Here is a 19,800-nt window from a genome sequence, read left to right on the forward strand (position 1 = left end):
TTTCACAGTATTATTCCAACCTCACAGTGTGGAAATATATATAAAACACAGGTAAATCAAATGTTTGACTGCACTGGCCTTTAAATCATCCAAAAGAATCCCTACTTTCACCAAGACGTTTTCTTATTAATTAGTTGTCCTCCTCCCTGCCGAGTCTATTCATCTCCACAACATTTCCCTGACATTTTGGAGATCAGTGGGAAAGGGCATCAGTGTGTATATCAGCATGAACCTAACTGAAAACTTCAACTCCTATTCATGGGGTAATGGAGGAGGATAGAGGGAAATGATTGGTTAAGAAATCACAGCATTGGGCAGCATTGTTACGTTCCCCAGTTTCTGTGTTGTATTTAAGTGTGTGTGTTTCAGGAGATAGATTCCTGAAAACTCCCCAAGCAGATGATTGGTCGACCCCAGGCTAATTGATGATTGGAGCTGACCCCGCCCCCTCGTCAAGAAGCAGCTGACTCTAATCACCATTGCCACCTGAAGATATAAAAGCCAGTGTTCTGTTCAGAAGAAGAGATGAGATCAGGAGAGAGATTAGAGGGAGATTGAATATTTAGGAGAGATCATTAGAGAGAGAAGGAGAAGAGATCAGAGATAGAATTGAATATTTTGTATAGTGTTGGTTGTGTATCAGAAAGTGTTGGTATGTACTATATTAGTTGTTGTTGGTAGCAGCTTTGCTATGTCCTGTGTTTGTGAGTGTTTGTGAAATTGTTTATAATTATTCTGTTTCATTTGTTCCCAGGGGGGAAGGGGAATGCACTTTGGGAGTGCTTAGGCAAGAGGCCCGCGGGCATACATATACCCGTAGTATATTTACTGTCTAGGCACACTAGGTAAGACCTGGGCGGACCACCCCCTGTATTTTGGTTAGGGCACCAGGTGGTGCTAAGTTAGGTAAGTTAAGTGGGTAGGCAGGTTAGATAGGAGAGGGGGAACTTTGATATTTACTTTCTTTGCTTTGGTTCCGTCCAGCCCCTTTTCCCCATATTACCGTGTAAGAAAATAAATCCTAGAAACGGTAAATTCTGCCTTTGTCGTCCTTTCTCGCACCTACGGTCCATACCTCTTTCGCTTCATGGAGAGTTGAGTTGCAGCAGGGAGTTGCGTTCCCTCTTCTCAGAGGCGTGCGTAACAAGCATCCATCAGTCCTGGGAGGGAAGAGCTGTACAGGTCTGTGAGGGACTAGCTGTAATGTTACCGTGGTGATCAATGAGGATAAATACAAGAGAAAGGTGTTTTTCGCCTCGGATGGTCACATGATCAGAAAATACTCACGGTCCTTGTTCGTAAAAGTTTAAATAGATGAAAAAGCTAAACTCAGGTGTGAATACACAAACACACACACACACACACACACACCTCAAACCACTACAAGAGCTCTTTCCCATCTGCATTGATTCCTGTACTCCATTTCTCCCTTGCTCCTCAGCCTCCTCATCCCCGTCTCCACTCCTGTCGTTCCTCTCCTCCCTTCAGATCCCTTCATCTCCTCCCCTGCTGATCCATCTTTCATCCCGTCCTCTCTCTCTGTCAGAATCCTATTGCTTTCCTGCCAAGCTTTCTCTCCCTCCAGCATGAGTCAGTGAGAGAGGTGCTCATTCCCTTTGCACTGTAGGGGGCTATGAGGGGGTTGTGAGAGACAACAGGTGGGCTCACAGTCCAGAGGCTAACAGAGGAATGGATACTCCAGTTCCACCCAGTGGTCCAGGGGATGATAGGCTCTGGGTATCTAACAGAGGACCACTAGAGGTATCCATTTTCTGTAATGGGATTCCATTGAGATAGAGACTGTGGACTTCAAGGGAGACTGGTTATGAGGAGGGAGCACAACGATTCTCTGCCTAACCACTAGAAGAAACCTGTAGAGCAGTGATATGCAATCGTAGAAGTATCCATTTTCTTTAATGATCTTTTATCCAAACCTGGAGATCCTATTGAGATAAATAGAGCACAATGATCCTTTGACTAAACTCTATAAGAAGACTACAGTGCGGGGTTAGGCAATCGTACCAAGTATTTAAAAGCCTGCGCTTATACTGGCCCTTGCAGAGTAAGATTACCCACCACTCCCGTTTGTAGAGAAATGGCATGGGATAAACTTAAGACAGAGGCCACCACATGCACGCACTGATGAATAATGTAACAGGAAGACAGAAACCCTAACCATATAGCCACTACTAAAAACCACTACTGATCCATGACGCACCAAATCCTCTCCATTTCTCGTTACCCACCATGTCGGAGACAGTAGCATACTGTACAGTTAGAGGGGTTGAGCACACTCCAGCCCTCATTAGAACAGTACCAGAACCTGCATCGCCAGAATATCTGCCCTGCATAGCTGATCCACAGAGCTTTTTAAGTGGAAGGGAGTGAGGGGAGGTTTTAAAGGGGAAGGGAGATAAGGGAGTTAAAGCCTGGAGATTCAGAGAGGGGCAGCCTTGCTCACTCGGCAAAAACCTTCCTGTCACTTTCCCCTTTGTTGAGCGAATGATCAAAAGAGGACGAGGGGTGAGAGAGAGCATCGCTCCTGTCATAGGGGAGTTCAAACGGGGATAACTTTGGAATGTCGGAACACGGGCTGCATTTCAAATGGGTGTTAGGGTGGGTCCGTGCAGTGGATGCATGCATCTGTGTGTGTGTATGTATGCGTGTGACTAAGCAAGAGTGTGCAAATGTCCTCTCGATGTGCACATCTCTATGTGCATCTGTATGCTCACGCGCGTGCGTCTACGTGTGTACTGTACTGTAACTGGGCATGCGAAGATTCTTTGCAGGGGGGGGGAGGATCATCCTCCTCAGTGAATTTCATACATAAAAAAAAAAAGTTTTAGATAAAACTATACTAAATATATTCACATCACCAAATAACTGATTAAAATATACTGTTATGCAATGAAGGTCTACAGTAGCCTCAACAGCACTGTGTATGTTAGAACCATAGTCGTAGGACAGCTAGTTTCCGTCCTCCTCTGTGTACACTGACTTCAATACAAAACCTAGGAGGCTCATGGTTCTCAATCCATTCCATAGACTTGCACAGTAATAATGACACCTTCCAGAGGACGTCCTCCAACCTATCAGAACTCTTGCAGTACTAACTAATATCTTCTCCATCCAATCAAAGGATCAGAGAATTAATCTAGTACTGAAAGCATAAACTACTGCAGTGCATAAAATGGGGTGAGTAGTTGACTCAGAGAGAAAGACAATAGTTAAACAGTTTTTAACAAATTATCTTGTTCAAAAATTAAGGAGAAGCAGCAGAGGGAGAGCTAGCTATATTTTATTGTATTTTCTTTCTTCTTAGTTTACCTTTTACTTAGTTAGCTAATTTAGCCTACTCAACATCCTGACTCAAACAGTGGAATGCTATTTATGTTAGCTAGTTGGCTAAGGCTATCCAACAATGCAACTCTTCCAAAGTCAAGGTAAGCTTTCGGTTTTGATTATTTATTGCCACCGGGGTTCACCGGAGTAACTGCTAAACCGCTTGCTGTACATCAAATCAAATTGTATTTGTCACATGCGCCGAATACAACAGGTATTCTTACAAATAGTCGAGGTAGCCATTTGATTAGCTGTTCAGGAGTCTTGTGGCTTGGGGGTAGAAGCTGTTAAGAAGCCTCTTGGACCTAGACTTGGCGCTCCGGTACCGCTTGCCGTGCGGTAGCAGAGAGAACAGTCTATGACTAGGGTGGCTGGAGTCTTTGATGATTTTTAGGGCCTTCCTCTGACACTGCCTGTTATAGAGGTCTTGGATGGCAGCAAGCTTGGCCCCGGTGATGTACTGGGCCGTACGCACTACCCTCTGTAGTGCCTTGCGGTTGGAGGGCGAGCAGTTACCATACCAGGCAGTGATGCAACCGGTCAGGATGCTCTCGATGGTGCAGCTGTAAAATCTATTGAGGATCTGAGGACCCATGCTAAATCTTTTCAGTCTCCTGAGGAGGAATAGGATTTGTCGTGCCCTCGTCACGACTGTCTTGGTGTGCTTGGACCATGTTAGTTTGTTGTTGATGTGGACGCCAAGGAACTTGAAGCTCTCAACCTGCTTCACTACAGCCCCGTCGATGAGAATGGGGGCGTGCTCGGTCCTCTTTTTCCTGTAGTTCACAATCATCTCCTTTGTCTTGATCACGTTGAGGGAGAGGTTGTTGTCCTTGCACCACATGGTCACACTGTACTGCGCGATTGTACACATGGATTGGATTGTGAGTTTATTAACACGTTAGGTCTAGTTTGTTAACTATAACGTTAATATGGTGACAATGATGTAGGCTGTCTATCCGTTAGCGGTATGAAGATTTGGCTTGGAGAGGTTTTTTTGCGCCTGGTCATAAACAGCTGTTGTGTTGTGCACTGAAGTCCACAAGAGAAGGGAAAAGGTGAGAGAAGGAGAGCGTGTACAGTAGATGTGAGAAGGAATTATACAATGAGCAAAGTGATGATGCTGTATGTGGCTGCTATGAAAGTGAACTGTGTGTGCGGGTGATCAGGGTGTATTTATTCAGCCGATTCTGTTGCAAAACGTTTCTTAAACAAACGCAAACGGAATGAAGTGGGGAGGGACCTACCTACATTTGTCCAAAATAAACTATTGTTTAAGTTGCAAACTGTTTGGACTAATGATTACAGCCCTTATCAGGTAGATGCAGGCAAGAGTGTGCACGGTGGTATTAAATCAGTGACTGTCTGCCTCCAACCTGTGCACCTACATCCTCTCCCTAATCTTGAATGGCACAAACAGCCACTGCCTCACACCCCTTTTTTTTCCCTCCCTCCCTCCATTCCTCCCTCCTTCGTTGCTCAACCCCAGGTGGTTCCACTGGCCCACCTCCCACACCTCCCCCTGCAGAGAGGCTGTCCTGGGATACCACTAGTACCTGGAATACCCTCTGTAAGGACATTAAGGGCTCAGCACTGGGCTGGCAGCCTGGCACAGATCCAAAGAGTGCAGAGAGAGACAGAGAGTGAGAGACAGAGAGAGAAAGACAGAAGGAGAGAGAGAGAGAGAGCGAGAGAGAGAGAGAGAGAGGGGAAGAGAGTGAGAGAGTGGGGGAAGAGAGTGAGAGAGAGAGTCAATTCAATACCAGCAATATATCTGTTTGAAATGGGAGTGTTTTATCTCCCTCCACAGTAGTGGGGACAGCACAAGCGTTAGTATTTGTAAGCCACGGCAAATGCCTGCAATGAGTGCTTTACCTCTGTGTGTGTGTCTGCTGAAACACCTCCCAATCTCCTCTATGCTCAGGTGTCTGCAGCAGTTGGGAAGTGGACACGGAGGTACTCTCTGGAGCGCATGTCCGCCTGCAATCCCAAAAAGATAGCAGAGGGGTCAACTTCTCCTGCTGTCAACAACACCAATTAGGCCTCTTGTCTTCCCACTGTCATAAAACTGCACACCTACGTATTCTGCAATATCTCATTGACAATGCAAGATCTCCGTGAATGTTTAAGTTATGACACTACACTTCTCAACTTAGGATCCCCTGTCCTCCCCCGCATAGGATTGGATAAAAGCAGCCTGAAATAAAAAACAACAAGAACCCATCAAAGACTTGCTGTGTGCTTCATCTCGTCATGACAATGCCAACCATTCATCCATCAAATTGTTTAATAACTCATCTAGAACTGTTTATTTGATTTCCAACTGTCAGAGTCGTGTGTATAGGTGGCAGGGAAGTCAGGCGCAGGAGAGTCAAATGGAGTGTAAATGGAGACTTTTTAATAGAAGTCCACTAAACATACTCCAAACACTAAATGTACATAAAAAACAAAAGTGGGTACGAGGACCCGTCGCTCACCAATACAGACACATAATACAACACTGACATAAAAACAACATAAAAACAATCTCTGACAAAGACATGAGTAGAAACAGAGGGTTAAATACACAACAGGTAATGAATGGGATTGAAACCAGGTGTGTAGGAAGACAAGACAAAACCAATGGAAAATGAAAAATGGATCAATGATGGCTAGAAGACCAGTGATGATGGCTAGAAGACCAGTGACGTCGACCGCCGAACACCGCCCGAACAAGGAGAGGCAACAACTTCGGCAGAAGTCGTGACACCAACCTGCCTTTGTTCTTGCTACGTGACTCAGTAAGAGTCGTGGATTGTGTGTGTGTGAGATTTGTTTGTGCGTGTGTGGTTGTGCTTTAGCTGTAAGTGTATGTGTGTTTGTGTTTCTATGCGTATGTGTGTATGTTTCTATGCGTATGTGTGTATGTTTCTATGCGTGTGTGTGTGTGTATGTGGTTCTATGCGTGTGTGTGTGTGTATGCTTCTATGCGTATGTGTGTGTGGTTCTATGCGTGTGTGTGTGTTTCTATGCGTATGTGTGTGTTTCTATGCGTATGTGTGTGTATATGTTTCTATGCGTATGTGTGTGTATATGTTTCTATGCGTATGTGTGTGTATGTGTTTCTATGCGTATGTGTGTGTGTGTTTCTATGCGTATGTGTGTGTATGTGTTTCTATGCGTATGTGTTTCTGTGTATGTGTGTGTGTATGTGTTTCTATGCGTATGTGTGTGTGTGTTTCTATGCGTATGTGTGTGTATGTGTTTCTATGCGTATGTGTTTCTGTGTATGTGTGTGTGTATGTGTTTCTATGCGTATGTGTGTGTATGTTTCTATGCGTATGTGTTTCTATGCGTATGTGTGTGTATGTGTTTCTATGCGTATGTGTTTCTGTGTATGTGTGTGTGTATGTGTTTCTATGCGTATGTGTGTGTATGTGTTTCTATGCGTATGTGTGTGTGTGTTTCTATGCGTATGTGTGTGTATGTGTTTCTATGCGTATGTGTTTCTGTGTATGTGTGTGTGTATGTGTTTCTATGCGTATGTGTGTGTGTGTTTCTATGCGTATGTGTGTGTATGTGTTTCTATGCGTATGTGTTTCTGTGTATGTGTGTGTGTATGTGTTTCTATGCGTATGTGTGTGTATGTTTCTATGTGTATGTGTTTCTATGCGTATGTGTGTGTATGTGTTTCTATGCGTATGTGTGCGTGTGTGTGTTTCTATGCGTATGTGTGTGTATGTGTTTCTATGCGTATGTGTTTCTATGCGTATGTGTGCGTGTGTGTGTTTCTATGCGTATGTGTGCGTGTGTGTGTTTCTATGCGTGTGTGTGTGCGTGTATGTGTTTCTATGCGTATGTGTGTGTATGTGTTTCTATGCGTATGTGTTTCTATGCGTATGTGTTTCTATGCGTATGTGTGCGTATGTGTTTCTATGCGTATGTGTTTCTATGCGTATGTGTGCGTGTGTGTGTTTCTATGCGTATGTGTGCGTGTGTGTGTTTCTATGCGTGTGTGTGTGCGTATGTGTTTCTATGCGTATGTGTGTGTATGTGTTTCTATGCGTGTGTGTGTATATGTTTCTATGCGTATGTGTGTGTATGTGTTTCTATGCGTATGTGTGTGTATATGTTTCTATGCGTGTATGTGTGTTTCTATGCGTGTGTGTGTGTGTGTGTGTTTCTATGCGTGTGTGTGTGTATATGTTTCTATGCGTATGTGTGTGTATGTGTTTCTATGCGTATGTGTGTGTATATGTTTCTATGCGTATGTGTGCATGTGTGTGTTTCTATGCGTATGTGTGCGTGTGTATGTTTCTATGCGTATGTGTGTGTATATGTTTCTATGTGTATGTGTGCGTGTGTGTGTTTCTATGCGTATGTGTGCGTGTGTGTGTTTCTATGCGTGTGTGTGTGTGTATATGTTTCTATGCGTATGTGTGTGTATGTGTTTCTATGCGTATGTGTGTGTATGTGTTTCTATGCGTATGTGTGTGTATGTGTTTCTATGCGTATGTGTGTGTGTGTGTTTCTATGCGTATGTGTGTGTATGTGTTTCTATGCGTATGTGTGTGTATGTGTTTCTATGCGTATGTGTGTGTATGTGTTTCTATGCGTATGTGTGTGTATATGTTTCTATGCGTATGTGTGTGTATGTGTTTCTATGCGTATGTGTGTGTGTGTGTTTCTATGCGTATGTGTGTGTATATGTTTCTATGCGTATGTGTGCGTGTGTGTGTTTCTATGCGTGTGTGTGTGTGTGTGTTTGTGCTTTAGCTGTAAGTCATGGATGGTATAAGGTAGGTATGAGGATTTAGAATGAAAGGGGGTTTAGAATGTGTTTGGTAATGAATGTGTGGCCTTGGTAAAGCCCTAGTGTCAGTTACTTTAATGAGAACAGTCAGTGTGAATTCCACTGGGGATTTTTCTTCTCTGTCTATCAATCAGCAAGGACGTGAGTCACTCCATTTGCAGCTGAAGCCCCTGAATTACCCAGCACCCGGATGAAAACATGTGTAAACACACGCTGGCACATAGGCAGACACTGTGCGCACACACAAAAACTTCACAACCCTGGAGAACACGCGCTCCAACAGATCTTAAAATACCCTTAAAAACTTCACATCACAAAAACATCATAAAAGACCAGTGTTCAACTTTGATACATCTGGATTCTGCTCCAGTAGCTTTTGGCGTGGCGCGGAGCAAGCATAAATAACAGGTGGGTTCCAACTTACTCATTATCATAACTTCCCATAGCACTCAGCGAAGCACAAGAGACAACACTCGGCTGATTTGTCATTGCTTTGGATGGGAGTGGGAGAGAAAGGAGGGAGCAAAAGAAAAGAAGAGAGAGAGAATGAGAGATGTGGGTGATGCATTGGCGTGTGGTTGACAGAAGGAGAGGTAGAAGGTAGAAAAGGTAGTGCCAACAGGAATGAAGGGGTCTGATTGAAGCTTTGTCCACCAGTCTCCCGTTGTCACCCATAGAGCTCTTACACTGGGAACAGGACTGGCAGGGTGTGGGTGCACAGGTGGACACTGAGTCGTCACAGCTCAGCTGTGGCACTTGGCAGGGGGTATTGGCGCCATTTCACACAAACATGTACATACGTATGCCTTCACGCACACTCACATGCATGCAGACATGTTTACACACACACTCAGACACACACTCACTCTCTTTCTCTAACTCTGCACCCTGGCCTCGTTCCACTGGCCTGAGGCACGGCTTTTGCTCTCCCCCTGCAGCCCTACAGCAGTTTGTCTGGCTACACTATCCCTCTCTTCCTCCCTTCATCTCTCTCCCTCCATCCCTCTCCCTCTCTTTACTCCTCCAGCTGGACTGGGTTTCTGGTTCAAGCTGAAAATGTCAAACAGAAATATATGAACATTTAGAGAACCTGAGGGCTTCAACAAGCAGCACCGTTTAATGCTGCAGTAGTATCGCCCCCACCCTCAGAAAGAAAGCACACTTGCGGAGTGAAATCGTTCAAAGTAACTTATTTTTCTGCAATATTATAAATATGAACTATTTCTGCAATATTTCACACATATAACAAAATATGAATAACTGGTGATATTTGCTCAGAGATAAAAATGCAAGTTGTGCGGAGTGTAGGCTAGTTCAAATCTTCGTAAGACAGTAGCTGGACACACGGTGCACTTGGGCATGATGCACTCAAGTAAATAGTCAAATGTTGAGTCACATCTCCGAGCCTTTGTCAAGAAATCTTACCGTACACCCTGACCACCCGCTCCAGTAGAACACATGGCATGAACTAAGCACACTAACCACCTTAAGTGAGATGCATTTGTCGCACTCAATCCCCATCCACGATAACACAGCAGGAAGAGGACAGAAGTTAGTGTGATGACTCTGCTGGTGTAATTCCTCATAGTTAGTGTCTAGCCTCTCTCCTGCATTGTGTGTTTTCTGCGTCTGCACTGTCATTTGTTTCCATGGAGGAGAGGAGATAAAATGCACTGGATACAAGACCTGGGTTTAAATACTATTTGAAATCATTTCAAAACTGGGCTTGATTGAGCTTGCCTGGCTCAATGGACCAATAGAATAGTCCAAGAAAATAATGCCCGCCCATCTGACACTCCAGGCAGGCTTCAAACAAACGTTCAAAGTATTTGAGAGATTTCAAATAGTGTTTGAACCCAGGTCTGCAGTAGACTGAATGTGTTTGAACCCAAGTCTGCAGTAGACTGAATGTGTTTGGGTTTGAACCCAGGTCTGCATGTGTTTGGGTTTGAACCCTGGTCTGCAGTAGACTGAACGTGTTTGGGTTTGAACCCAGGTCTGCAGCAGACTGAATGTGCTTGGGTTTGAACCCAGGTCTGCAGTAGACTGAACGTGTTTTGGTTTGAACCCAGGTCTGCAGTAGACTGAACGTGTTTGGGTTTGAACCCAGGTCTGCAGCTGACTGAACGTGTTTGGGTTTGAACCCAGGTCTGCAGTAGACTGAATGTGTTTGGGTTTGAACCCAGGTCTGCAGTAGACTGAACGTGTTTGGGTTTGAACCCTGGTCTGCAGCAGACTGAATGTGTTTGGGTTTGAACCCAGGTCTGTAGCAGACTGAATGTGTTTGGGTTTGAACCCAGGTCTGCAGTATACTGAATGTGTTTGGGTTTGAACCCAGGTCTGCAGTAGACTGAACGTGTTTGGGTTTGAACCCTGGTCTGCAGCAGACTGAATGTGTTTGGGTTTGAACCCAGGTCTGCAGCAGACTGAATGTGTTTGGGTTTGAACCCTGGTCTGCAGCAGACTGAATGTGTTTGGGTTTGAACCCAGGTCTGCAGCAGACTGAATGTGTTTGGGTTTGAACCCAGGTCTGCAGTAGACTGAACGTGTTTGGGTTTGAACCCAGGTCTGCAGTATACTGAATGTGTTTGGGTTTGAACCCAGGTCTGCAGTATACTGAATGTGTTTGGGTTTGAACCCTGGTCTGCAGCAGACTGAATGTGTTTGAGTTTGAACCCAGGTCTGCAGTAGACTGAATGTGTTTGGGTTTGAACCCTGGTCTGCAGCAGACTGAATGTGTTTGAGTTTGAACCCAGGTCTGCAGTAGACTGAATGTGTTTGGGTTTGAACCCAGGTCTGCAGTAGACTGAATGTGTTTGGGTTTGAACCCAGGTCTGCAGCAGACTGAATGTGTTTGGGTTTGAACCCAGGTCTGCAGCAGACTGAATGTGTTTGGGTTTGAACCCAGGTCTGCAGCAGACTGAATGTGTTTGGGTTTGAACCCAGGTCTGCAGTAGACTGAATGTGTTTGGGTTTGAACCCAGGTCTGCAGTAGACTGAATGTGTTTGGATTTGAACCCAGGCCTGCAGTATACTGAATGTGTTTGGGTTTGTTTTGGGTGGGTGGGTGTTAATGTGTCAGTGTCAACAGACAGAAACACAAAGCTCTGTGGGGTTGAATTATTCAAAGGAGAGGATAGGGGAGAGATGGGGGGTGGGAGAGAGAGTGAGGAAAGGACAGCGAGAGATTGGAGGGGTAGAGAAAGAGAGAGAAATGGAGAGACAGACAGATGCTGAGAAATGTGACAGGCATGCACACCCACACACACACACATTAACAAAGGGAGTGAGAGAGACACAATAGGCATGAGTTTCTGTAAGCAGTCTGTGTGTGTAGCTGCTGCAGTAGGAAGAGACAGACGCCCACAAAACACACAACACAGATTAAAGCCTTCCCTTTAAACAAACACAGAAGCCAGAGTCTCAGCGGGGACACCGGCACACAAAACTACCATCAGCATCCCTTTACCTCTGTCTACAAAGACCAACCACGGCCCACCGCTAACGCTACCTCCAACAATCGCTCACATTGAAATTCCATTTGTTATGGCAACAACCTGGGGAGAAGCAACGCTGATTTAGCATTTCCTGTTGATTCAGATGCAGAGCAGAGTAATGGATGAGTATCTCAGCTCAGGGCTGCAGGAAACACAATGTTACAAGGGCAGGTGTGATGAGCAGAGCAGATATACAGTTGAAGTCGGAAGTTTACATACACCTTAGCCAAATTCATTTAAACTCAGTTTTTCACAATTCCTGACATTTAATCCTAGTAGAAATGCCTTGTCTTAGGTCAGTTTGGATCACCACTTTATTTTAAGAATGTGAAATGTCAGAATAATAAATTTTATTTCTTTCGTCACATTCCCAGTGGGTCAGAAGTTTACATACACTCAAATAGTATTTGGTAGCATTGCCTTTAAATTGCTTAACTTGGGTCAAATGTTTCAGGTAGCCTTCTACAAGCTTCCCACAATAAGTTGGGTGAATTTTGACCCATTCCTCCTGACAGAGCTGGTGTAACTGAGTCAGGTTTGTAGGCCTCCTTGCTCGTACACGCTTTTTCAGTTCTGCCCACTAATTTTCTATAGGATTGAGGTCAGAGCTTTGTGATGGCCACTCCAATACCTTGACTTTGTTGTCCTTAAGCAATTTTGCCACAACTTTGGAAGTATGCTTGGGGTCATTATCCATTTGGAAGACCCATTTGCGACCAAGCTTTAACTTCCTGACTGATGTCTTGAGATGTTGCTTCAATATGTCCACATAATTTTCCTCCCTCATGATGCCATCTATTTTGTGAAGTGCACTAGTCCCTCCTGCAGCAAAGCACCCCCACAACATGATGCTGCCACCCCGTGCTTCACGGTTGGGATGGTGTTCTTCAGCTTGCAAGTCTCCCCCTTTTCCCTCCAAACATAACAATGGTCATTATGGCCAAACAGTTCTATTTTTGTTTCATCAGACCAGAGGACATTTCTCCAAAAAGTACAATCTTTGTCCTCATGTGCATTTGCAAACTGTAGTCTGGCTTTTTTTTATGGTGGTTTTGGAACAGTGGCTTCTTCCTTGCTGAGCGGCCTTTCAGGTTATGTCGATATAGGACTCGTTTTATTGTGGATATAGATACTTTTGTACCCGTTTCCTCCAGCATCTTCACAGGGTCCTTTGGTGTTGTTCTGGGATTGATTTGCACTTTTCGCACCAAAATACGTTCATCTCTAGGAGACAGAACGCGTCTCCTTCCTGAGTGGTATGACAGCTCCGTGGTCCCATGGTGTTTATACTTGCGTACTATTGTTTGTACAGATGAACGTGGTGCCTTCAGGCGTTTGGAAATTGCTCCCAAGGATGAACCAGACTTGTGGAGATCTAAAAAAAAATTTGTCAAGCAAAAAGGCACTGAGTTTGAAGGTAGAAATTGAAATACATCCACAGGTACACCTCCAATTGACTCAAATGATAACAATTAGCCTATTAGCCTACAATTAGCCTATCATGGCTTCTAAAGCCATGACAAAATTTTCTGGAATTTTCCAAGCTGTTTAAAGGCAGTCAACTTAGTGTATGTAAACTTCTGACCCACTGGAATTGTGATACAGTGAATTATAAGTGAAATAATCTGTCTGTAAACAATTGTAAACAACAGTTGGAAAAATTACTTGTAGATGTCCTAACCGACTTGCCAAAACTATAGTTTGTTAAACAAGAAATTTGTGGAGTGGTTGAAAAACAAGTTTTAATGACTCCAACCTAAGTGTATTTAAACTTCCGACTTCAACTGCAGGCATGGAGTTATGGTAGAACTAGAATGGCCACACAGAGCGGCGCTCCTACTGTAGCTGTGGACTCCTACCAGAATCATGACCTTTATCCTGCAGAGGCAAATTTTACATCAAAAATATTGCCTTTCGAATAGAACGACTATTTCACTAGAGAAGCAAGGCATTGTTTGTTTTAGGCGTTTTTCATCAGTCTATCCTTTTAAAGTTGTTACCCTGTCTGCAGGACTTTGTGCGACACTGGACACACCATTGTGCTTTGCCTTGTCAACAATTCACCCCTTTGGGTACAATAAAGCTTTACCAAATTGAATTGATTACTACTACTAGCCCTAACTGATTGGCAATGGTCAGTGCCACAAGACTGGTGCTGTTCATGAGCTGCAGTAATCAACTTCACTGGTGAGCCCTCCTAGTCCTTCCTCCCTAAAGGAAAGAGAGTAGAGTAGTAGAGTAGACTAGTGTTATGGCTCTAGCATTGGTTCCTTGTTGTCCATGAACAACTTCATGTCTTCCTGTCAGTTAGTATGGATTTCTGCTGTCCGGAGATCATTACCAGCCAAGCGGACGTGGACGTAGATACACACACAAGGCCGACACACACACACAGGGTCCACTGGGAGTGTGTGAATGGTGCGGCGGCCTACCTGGCCTCCCTCATCATTAGGTAAAAGGACTCCTACTGTCCATTTGCTTTGTTTGTGGCCTCATTAAGAAAGGCTAGGAAGAGGGGAGTGTGTGTGTGTGTGATATTGATACCCACTTGTCAATCATCCTCTAAGGGCTCTAAGAGTGTTGAATGTCCGCAATGGGCTACGCAGTCTCATGCTTTCTCAGCGACTGTGCATAATATTGATATTTGTAGAGGGAGTCTATGAGAGTTTAAAAGTGTATATGAGTGTGAGTGGGTGAGATGGAGAGCTTTATCACGTTAGTGTAAAAGTGCGCGTTCCTCCGCACTCAACGCACTGTGCATACAGACTCTGCTGCAGTGCCTTGACTCTGCCTTCAGCCCGCTGCACCATCAACTCCTCACTGCAGACTCCAACCGCGACGTCGTCTTTCTCTTTCATCTCGCTCTCGCTCTTTTAACTGTAGAGATCAGACAGACTGAGGGATTTTCTTTATCTCAGGTTGAACAGGTACAGTGAGGAGGGGAGGAGGAGAGGAAGGCAGGAGAATAGAGGAGAGGAAAGAAAGGAGGAGAAGAGGGGAGAAGATGAAAGAAGGGAAGTGGAAAGGACAGGAAAAGATAGGAGAGGAATGGAAAAAGGGGCAAGGGGTTTAAGTTTACATTCTGAACAGGTGCCCACTGCAACCTAGTTCAAATGATTTTGCTACAGTATGATCCCCAACCCATCTCACATGAACGGTCTACATACCCAGCTCCTTAACCCAACCTGTCAACCCAAATCCCTACTTCCGATGCCCCAAAACACCTCATTAACGTACACGCTCCAATTTGTCCCTCTTCCTGAATGCATAAACGATGCCTGTGCCCTTATTTGGCAAACTCCCGCCACCTGTTCCTGTGTTTGGGTCCCAACAGCAAACCGCAATTAAACGCTGAGGAGCAGGAGCATATTGTTGTTTCCACAGCACGAGAAAACTTGGCAACCTGTCGCTGCTGGCTCTGAGCTATCATCAGTGTGTGTTTGTGTGTGTGTGTACGTGGTTGAGTGCTGGCTGGCAGCAATACGGCTTGTCAAGGGTCAACATTGACGACCGTCTGGAGAGAGAGTGAGGTGTAGAGATAGAGAGAAGTGTAGAGAGAGAGGAGATAGATGGAGAGAGAGAAAGAGATAGACAAAGACAGATAAGTGAGGTGAACCAAATAAAGCGGGGAATGAGAGACGAGGGAGAGAGTTGAAGAGAGGGAGAGAGAGAGATATGAAGAGAGAAAGAACAGAGCGGTTATCTCTCTGCCAGTCCCCTTGCTCTCAGCGATGTCCAGGTCCAATCTTATTGGACGAACCCCCAGCACCCACTAAATACATTAGCACACTCACTGATGAAATGAACACACACACAGGAGGAGATGAGTTAGCCAAGGCTACACTACTGCTGCAGCTCTCCTGGCAATATACTGAGAATAGAGGTGTGTGAAATGCTGTGTGTGTGTGTGTGTGAAATGCTGTGTGTGTGTGTGTGTGTGTGTGTGTGTGTGTGTGTGTGTGTGTGTGTGTGTGTGTGTGTGTGTGTGAGTGTGAGTGTGCGTGCCGACTGCAGTGGAGAAAAAAGACAGTGAGAGACAGAGAGAGGGGGTAGAGAGAAAGAGAGATAAAGAGAGAGAATGAGAAAGCGAGTGAGAAAGTGAGTGAGTGAACGAGCGAGCGTGTTTCTGTGCATGTGTATGTGTGTGTGAGAGCACTGGGTGCAGTGCAAGGCTGGTTTTGACAGCAGAACAGTGTGTAAGGCAGATGAGTTATGCCACCACACTTATCTCTAAGGGAACAGCACAGTCTAGTGGCAGGAATGCAGAACAACACTAACAGACTGCAAGGGGAGATGAGCATCAAGTCAGAAAGAGAGCCTGCCCACCCTCTTTTTGCCATTATAAACTTTAATGGCGCTGCCCATGCTACAACAGGATTTGTGGCAAGTGCGGTCTCTATCCCTCTCTATGAGAGAAGCATTAGCAGACAAGTTAACTTCACATGGTGTCCCGTGTCCAGCAAGCCATATTGATTTGCTCTGTTCCTCCCAGCCATTTGCCAGGGTTTTTCTCAGTTGACTTTCATTGATCAGACTGACTTCTAATCTGGTGACTGAATGGCTCTTTTCGTATGCGTGTGGGAATATGTTTATGTGTTTGACTCTGTGTGTGTGTGTGTGTGTACCTGTCTGATAGGCTCTGGGACACGGTAGCGGCAGCAGGAGTGTGTGAGGCGCAGGGCCGTGTCCAGGCTGATCTTGTGGCCCACTGAAACATACACTGGTTTGGTACTGCTGTCAGAACTACGCAGGGCCTAGAAAGAAAGAGGACGAAAAGGGATGGCGAGAGAGAGAGGAGAAACAGAGAGACAGACAGAGAGGAGACTGTATGTTTAGAACTACTGATTACGCGTTTGTGTGCGATGTAGTGAACGTGCGCGTGAGTCTTACCTTCCCCAGAACTTTTCCTGAGTCGCTAGTCAGAGGGAAGCTCTCTCCTCCCTTCTGCAATGAGGCAATCTGAGGAGGAGCAGTGGAGTCAGACCATCATTTATACACACTACTACTGTCAGTCTGTTCGTCCGTCCGTCCCTCTGTGCGAGTCTGACTTTCTCTCTGTCTGTGCGCGTGTTTATTTTTCTTGCAATATCAAAGTCTTTCTCTCTTCCATCTCCTCGGTCTCTCTTTTCTTTGAGGGGAGGATGAGACCCTGACATGTTCTTCACAGCCCTGTCAGCCATGTTCCTGTCTTTCTCACAAGGCAACATGCTAGTAGCTGTCCTGTTCCCTCCCTGGTAATATACTATATATACAAAAGTATGTAGACACCCCTTCATATTAGTGAATTTGGCTATTTCAGCCACACCCGTTGCTGACAGGTGTATATAATCGAGCACACAGCCGTGCAATCTCCATATGGTAGAACGGCATTACTGAAGAGCTCATTGACTTTCAACATGGCACCGTCATAGGATGCCACCTTTCCAAAAAGTCAGTTCGTCATATTTCTGCCCTGCTAGAGCTGCCCCGGTCAACTGTAAGTGCTGTATTTGTGAAGTGGAAACCTCTAGGAGCAACAACGGCTAAGCCGCGAAGTGGTAGGCCACACAAGCTCACAGAACTTTACACGCTGAAGCGTCGTCTGTCGACGGTTGCAACAGTCACTACTGAGTTCCAAACTGCCTCTGGAAGCAACAAGCATAAGAACTGTTCAGCAGGAGCTTCATGAAATGGGTTTCCATGGCCGAGCAGCCGCACACAAGCCTAAGATCATCATGTGCAAAGCCAAGCTTCGGCCGGAGTGGTGAAAGCTCACCGCCATAGGACTCTGGAGCAGTGGAAATGCGTTCTCTGGAGTGATGAATCACGCTTCACCATCTGGCAGTAAAGTTTGGTGGAGGAGGAATAATGGCCTGGGGCTGTTTTTCATGGTTCAGGCTCCTTAGTTCCAGTGAAGGGAAATGTTAATGCTACAGCATACAATGACATTGTAGACAATTCTGTACCTCCAACTTCATGCAACAGATTGGGGAAAGCCCTTTCCTGTTTCAGCATGACAATGCCTCCGTGCACAAAGCAAGGTCCAATGGTTTGTTGAGATTGGTGTGGAGAAACTTGACTGGCCTGTACAGAGCCCTGACCTCAACCCCATCAAACACCTTTGGGACGAATTGGAACGCAGACTGCGAGCCAGGCCTAATCGCCCAATATCAGTGCCCCTAAGTCACCGCAGCAATGTTCCAACATCTAGTGGAAATCTTCCCAGATGAGTGGAGGCTGTTATAGCAGCAAAGGGGGGACCAACTCCATATTAATGCCCTTGATTTTGGAATGAGATGTTTGACAAGCAGGTGTCCACATACTTTTGGTCATGTAGTGTATATCTCATTTGAAGTGCATAGGATGGTGTGAGTCATCGGTACGTGAAAAACCACATCATCCCGTCTTCACTCGACCTTAAACTTGAAAGTTACAAATCTGATATTTCACATATTGGATGATGCAGTGTTTATATGAGAGAGCTCTCAGATCCTGCAATCAGCTTGAGATACATTCAGATCAAAACGAACCATCCTCATCCCTGTTGCCAAGACTGATGCTGTAACAGGTGTCTCATTGGAGATGAGGACTTGGCTTTAAACTAATGAAAGCTTTGATGTCCTATCCATTTCACCATAACTAATTATAATACAGGACAGGAGGATACGCCAGGTGAGGGGCCAGGTAGGGCCCAGGGCCCATCTGGTGGTATCTAGGAGAACAGTGTGTCTGTCTGAGTCAGCCGCCCTGGGCAGTAGGACATGAGACAGGCCAACCATCAATAACACAATGGTTTGACTCAGTGCCAGAGAGGAAGAGGAGGAGGGAGGGGGAGAAAGAGTGCGTGAAGGGGTCTGGAAGAACTGGGAGAGGTTAAAAATGATGATGGGATATTGAAAGACGGCAGTTGCAGAGAGAGTAGAGAGAGAAGGAGTGAAAGGAGTGAGAGAGAGCTGGGAAATAGAGTGGAGCCGAAGAAAGAGAAGCGAACAAAAGAGACAGAGACAGGAATTTCATCCACAGAGCAGCAGGCAGGGGCAGCAGCTGCCGTGTGAACGGAATGAAGCCCCTATCCATCGAGCTCATCTCATTCAAAAGGCCTCAGTGAGTCACTCCCTGGCAATGCACACAATAGAACCACTGTTGCAGTGACCCATAACACACACATATGTACACATGCACACACAATGGGAGAAGACCAGTGGCATGTCCATACAAACCTTTAGCCCATAATAAGACGCAGGGGGTAACAGGAACACAGGAATGTGATGTCAACGTGACAACAGAGGCTCCATGATCACAGGAACTTCTAAAAACGCCTTCATGTTTAAATCCTATGAACAATTCACGTAAATTGTATTGCGATGTTTTAATTTACTTGGATTTGAATTGGGCGTCATCGCAATGTTACGAAACACTCGGACATAACGAAACCCCAGAGACATATTGGATGTCTGTGAGTATCTTTGACGTCTCCTTCACTCTGGACGTATGAACACAGATTCTCCTAATCTAATTTCAGGTGAGAGCAGTTGGAGGAACAAATATGACTCATGTTGCATTGATGTGATTAATGAGCAAAAACAATTACACACATGGCAGTTTAACGCTACGCTTGTATCTTAGATATATTGAAGTCAGAGAGGTCACATCTATCATTCTACAATCTGCAGTGAGTCATCGTTTGAAAACAGAGCCTGACGCCAGTACCAAAGTCAAGATAAGAGGTGTTCTAATGTTTCATTTAAAATAACTGGAGCGTCGCTAGCTAAAAGCCAGAGGGAAATGTATCTGGACGGCTAAAAGCTACCTGATACCTTAATGAAAGACTAGCTAAGAGGAAACACTTTAGCTAACAGTAGCTAACTGACAGATACTGTATCAGTTTGCTCAGAAATCTCAGCCAATGCAATCCACACCGTGGCTACAGTAGTTCGGTTAACGAGGCTTATGCTATCGCTATCGTCTGTGAGACGCTAAGTGTCGCCTGAGAGAGATCGAATTAACTTGGGAGTCGGTACCGGTTTCTCTGGTCATAAACAGTGGAAACCTAATCTGAGTCTAAACATAACAGCCGTTAGAGCTAAAGCAGAGCTGAGGGACATCAAAGTGTTGTGTAAGATTAGTGCGCTACGCTAACATAGATGTGCGTCGTGGGGACCGTTTAAGCTGCGGTTATTGGATGGTAAT

The 19,800-nt window shown here is 45.2% G+C and overlaps 1 protein-coding gene across 2 annotated transcripts in view; it reads right to left on the minus strand.

Moving 5' to 3' along the window:
* The window catches only part of LOC120032534 (endonuclease V-like), a 58,454-nt gene that overhangs the window by 18,475 nt on the left and 20,179 nt on the right, over positions 1-19,800 (minus strand). The window contains exons 6-9 of one of the 2 annotated variants that reach the window (XM_038978676.1): positions 16,522-16,590; positions 16,257-16,385; positions 5,218-5,322; positions 4,862-4,948 (exon numbers count right to left, since the gene is read on the minus strand). In XM_038978676.1, the coding sequence (XP_038834604.1) occupies positions 5,263-5,322; positions 16,257-16,385; positions 16,522-16,590 (258 nt within the window). In that variant the 3' untranslated portion in view covers positions 4,862-4,948; positions 5,218-5,262. Of the gene's footprint in view, positions 1-4,861; positions 4,949-5,217; positions 5,323-16,256; positions 16,386-16,521; positions 16,591-19,800 lie in introns of those variants that run through there. The other variant, XM_038978674.1, reaches the window with a different exon arrangement.

The sequence above is a fragment of the Salvelinus namaycush genome, chromosome 39, assembly GCF_016432855.1.
Source record: "Salvelinus namaycush isolate Seneca chromosome 39, SaNama_1.0, whole genome shotgun sequence".
Lineage (NCBI taxonomy): Eukaryota > Metazoa > Chordata > Actinopteri > Salmoniformes > Salmonidae > Salvelinus > Salvelinus namaycush.